Raw genomic sequence first — 3,883 nt, 5'->3', positions numbered from 1 at the left:
TATGGTAGATGACCAGAGTTTCCTGAAAGCCAGAGGATTCTTTGTGCTCTTATATAATATAGTATTTTGTTTAGTGTAAAAGTACAGGGTTAATTGACCTAATTCTAACTATTAAGGTTAATTAACCAGTACTAGTACTACTCTCTGTTCAATTGTGAAGAAAGTTGGGTATTTTTCAGACCCCAATCAATGTTTTTATTACAAAAATAGAGGCATTGAGCAGATAGAGCTCAGAGAATTTGTGTAGAAATTAGCTTTGTAATATCTCTGTTTTCTTTTTCTCCTATTTCTTCAATTTTTTAGTTTCAATAGATCATAGCTATTGTTGGATTACAAGTAAAACTTACACATAATATTCAAGCCAAATTGGAGTTAATTCAGAAGATAATAAGGAAGAATTATAATTAACATTGTTGATCTTGTGGGTAAATCGGACAAAGCCCAAACATTATACAACATCTAAGAAGAAACTAAATGGGCTTAACAAATCAAGGAAAAAAAAGACAATTCAATACTCCAAAAAAAAGAGAGACATGGTTGATTGATAAGAATTTAAATCTAATTCTGACAAAAAAAAAAGAATTTAAATCTAATGTAAGTAAAGAAAAAAAAAACAAAGAAAACCTAATGCCAACAATCAATTATCACCACTCAGACCAAAAACAAAAAGAATGTCAACATCACTACCTAATTCTTAAGTACCTAATAAACAGCACTTATTGTCAACATCAAACTCAAGTCTCAATAAATAATAAGCCTAAATGGGGAGTTTAGACATCTCCAGTAGAAAATTCATCTCAATCTCTATTTATGGTTCACTTGTTACAAAAAGTAACTCCACATTAGCTTTTACGTCATAAACAGTAAATAAAAACTTAAAGTATCTCTTTTTTCCATTAGAAGGAGCTAAGTGGCAAGTTATTATTGGTTGATTTGAGTCCCTGCTTAGAGAGACTCCCTCACCTTGAGACCCGTGGAGGAACTCATTCCTTATCCCCTCCAATGGTGCCTTTCTGCTTTTGTCATAAATAGAACTTCAAGATCCGCCCATTGGAGTTGCACTTAAATTAATGATGAATTCACTTATTTACTTAAATAGACATCAAAATTTAAATTTTATTTTATATATACAGTAATTTATTAATTAATTTTTGATTCATGAATAACCAAAATAAAAAGGTATACCGTTAATATTAAAAGAAAGGTATAAGCGCTATTTCATAAGAGGAGTATTAGAGATTAGTAAATTTTGTAATTTATAACTATTAATTAGTTATTATTAATATTTTTAATAATGTAAGATTATATTTAATAGTGTTGAATTACTCATTTTTTTATTGATTAAATATTGGCCAAATTTTAATAAAAATGTTGTGCCATATATAACCAAACTAATAACATAAAGATTATTGGGGTTGGGTAAAATACTAAAATGTGATTGATTGCCAAATTCATCCATAAGTGTGACAAAGTGTTGTTGCTCAAAACCTCCACAGCTTCGGTACTTCGCATCTGCTCACAAAGCGATCATAGTGAATAGGTTGGCATATCAAATGTTATGTCACACATCAAAACTGCATGAAGGAGCCTAAATTAAACAAATATTGCATGACATATATAATTATCAATCATGAAGGCCCCCCATCAACTAAAATTGTTGAGCGTTATAAAAAAACAACGGTTTTAGTAATTAAAAGATTTAGAGTTGCCATCTCTATGATGCAGGGCGAGAGAACTTTAATAATCACTCACTTTGGCCTTATGTATATAACTCATCACCTATATTTCCTAGGTTAACTTTAAGAGTGTATCTATTTTATACTTTTAGGGCATGTTAAAATTAAATTTTTTTTATTAATAATAAGTTTATTATATGGACATATATTAATTAAACTCTAACTCTAATAGACTAATTAATGATAAAGTGACTAAGATGAACCATTATTCAATGCTAATAAATTTACATTCTTTTAATATCCCACGAGTCGCTGTTTAAGACTGGAAATTATGGTAATTTTTTCATTCAATTATTCAATGTTAATAAAAGACGTGTCACTTGAGTCGTGATATCATTATTAAAGTAAGAACTATGAATTCATATAGTAATGAAAATGAATAATATTGACAAATATGTATGTGGTTTATTATAATATAACATAAGAGTTGACCGGTCAGAATCAAATTCATGCAATAACTTTCACACGTGTCAGTTTTCTACGACATGGCACGATCCCATAGGTCATTATATTATTCCTTTTCAAAAGAAAAGTAAAAAAAGTTGAAAAATCAAAGCAGGGGCAGTTTAGTCATACTATAAATTCGTACAATGGAAAATTTGAGTCTCGCCGTGGCAAGAACGGTGCTATTCATATAAAAGCTTCCGCTAGTTCTTCTCTTAAACACGATCGAGAATCGAAGAAGAAGAAGAAGAAGAATGCAAACGCGATTTTCACCTGAAATCGATTCTGTAAGTCTCTGCTTATGCGTTCTCTCGTCGTAGCTATAACTTCATTTTTTTCCCCACCAAATCAATTCTGGTGCTCGCGTTTAGCTTGCGTTTTGTGGAAGCTCTGAAAATTTTCGGTGTTGTGTTGTATTCGTTTTACCGTTTAGGTTTTGAAATGCAGATCAGTGATGCAATGTCGCTGTGAAATCGCACAGTTTGCTTCTCGACGTGGTAATTTACTTAAAACGCAGCGTTAGTTTCGTTTTTTGCGTCGTTTAGAAGTTCACGATGATAGTGGCAGTTTTTTGTGTTATTGGAGTATCGGAGCAAGAAATGGTTAATCTGTTACTCGTTAATGTAATAAACAACATGCTACTATCTTTTTTCTATCACTGTTAAGTTTTTTAACTTTGGAAGTAGTTACTCTCTGACTCTCTGTATCTCTAACATGTTATCACTAATATGCAAATTTTTATTACATTTTTATTTTGTATAAGTCACATGATATGCATCCATTGTTGTCTTCACTCAGATGGAAGGATAGATAGTTGTATGCATGCATATAACTAAAATGCGCACTGATTCCGGCGACTATGCTGTTTGTGGCTCATGCGGGGATCACTCTTTTTGTTGTTGAAGGATCATATATTTGCTTCATAGTCTGTATAATTACCTCTCTCAGGTGAAAATATCTTGATTTGATTAACAGAGACAATAAGTGGATGAGAATCATGCATCGCAAGTAAGAACACTTTTTTTGGTACTCGTTTTTTGGTGTTCACTAAGCCAAAAATGCTGAAATTAGTTTATTATTTCTGCTGCAGTGCAGTTAAAAGATCAAATGAGGGTGCCAGGATTATTGCCACAGCAACTATGGGAGTTGCTGTTGGATTTTTTATTGGTATTTCACTTTCATCCTTGCATTTGACTAAGGTAATATTTGTAACTGTTATTATTTTTTCTTTGCATCAGACATGTGTAATCCTTTTTTATTTTCCTTTTTTCCATCTTCTCTTTTTTTTCCCCTTTTTTTCTTTCTTGTTTTTCTCCTGTTACATTATGCAGATTAGCTTACTTTCAAATGTGGAGAATTCTTTTGAAGTAGGATCTTCTGGAAATGTAAATCCTGAAGCCTTAGGGTCAGTTAGTTTATTTAAGGTAAGTTCTATGCTTATTCTTTAGATACTTGCATAGGAATGCACTTATATTATCTGAAACATAAATGGCTGCAAGTTTATCTATTACTTTTATTTTATTTTTTCACAAATGCTACTTCTATAGATATATGTTCCATCAAACCCTCGCGGTGCAGAATTACTACCTCCAGGAATTATTGTATCAGAATCTGATTTGTATTTGCGCAGACTATGGGGCGACCCAAGTGAGGTATGCTATGAAGCAGTTATTTACTATGCATGAAAATATCTGTGAATCCCC

At 31.7% G+C, this 3,883-nt stretch overlaps 1 protein-coding gene across 12 annotated transcripts in view; it reads left to right on the top strand.

Moving 5' to 3' along the window:
* The window catches only part of LOC107614461, a 4,738-nt gene continuing 3,192 nt past the window's right edge, over positions 2,338–3,883 (top strand). Inside the window, exons 1-6 of one of the 12 annotated variants that reach the window (XM_021108631.1) lie at positions 2,371–2,467; positions 2,628–2,677; positions 2,979–3,188; positions 3,271–3,347; positions 3,512–3,604; positions 3,728–3,832. In XM_021108631.1, coding sequence (XP_020964290.1) covers position 3,188; positions 3,271–3,347; positions 3,512–3,604; positions 3,728–3,832 — 276 coding nt within the window. In that variant the 5' untranslated portion in view covers positions 2,371–2,467; positions 2,628–2,677; positions 2,979–3,187. Of the gene's footprint in view, positions 2,468–2,613; positions 2,678–2,978; positions 3,189–3,270; positions 3,380–3,511; positions 3,605–3,727; positions 3,833–3,883 lie in introns of all 12 variants that reach the window. The other 11 variants (XM_021108627.1, XM_016316664.2, XM_021108629.1 and 8 more) reach the window with 11 other exon arrangements.

The sequence above is a fragment of the Arachis ipaensis genome, chromosome B08 (genome assembly GCF_000816755.2).
Source record: "Arachis ipaensis cultivar K30076 chromosome B08, Araip1.1, whole genome shotgun sequence".
NCBI lineage: Eukaryota > Viridiplantae > Streptophyta > Magnoliopsida > Fabales > Fabaceae > Arachis > Arachis ipaensis.
The sequence above is the reverse complement of the archived record's forward strand: the minus strand, read 5'-3'. Positions and strand labels throughout refer to the sequence as shown.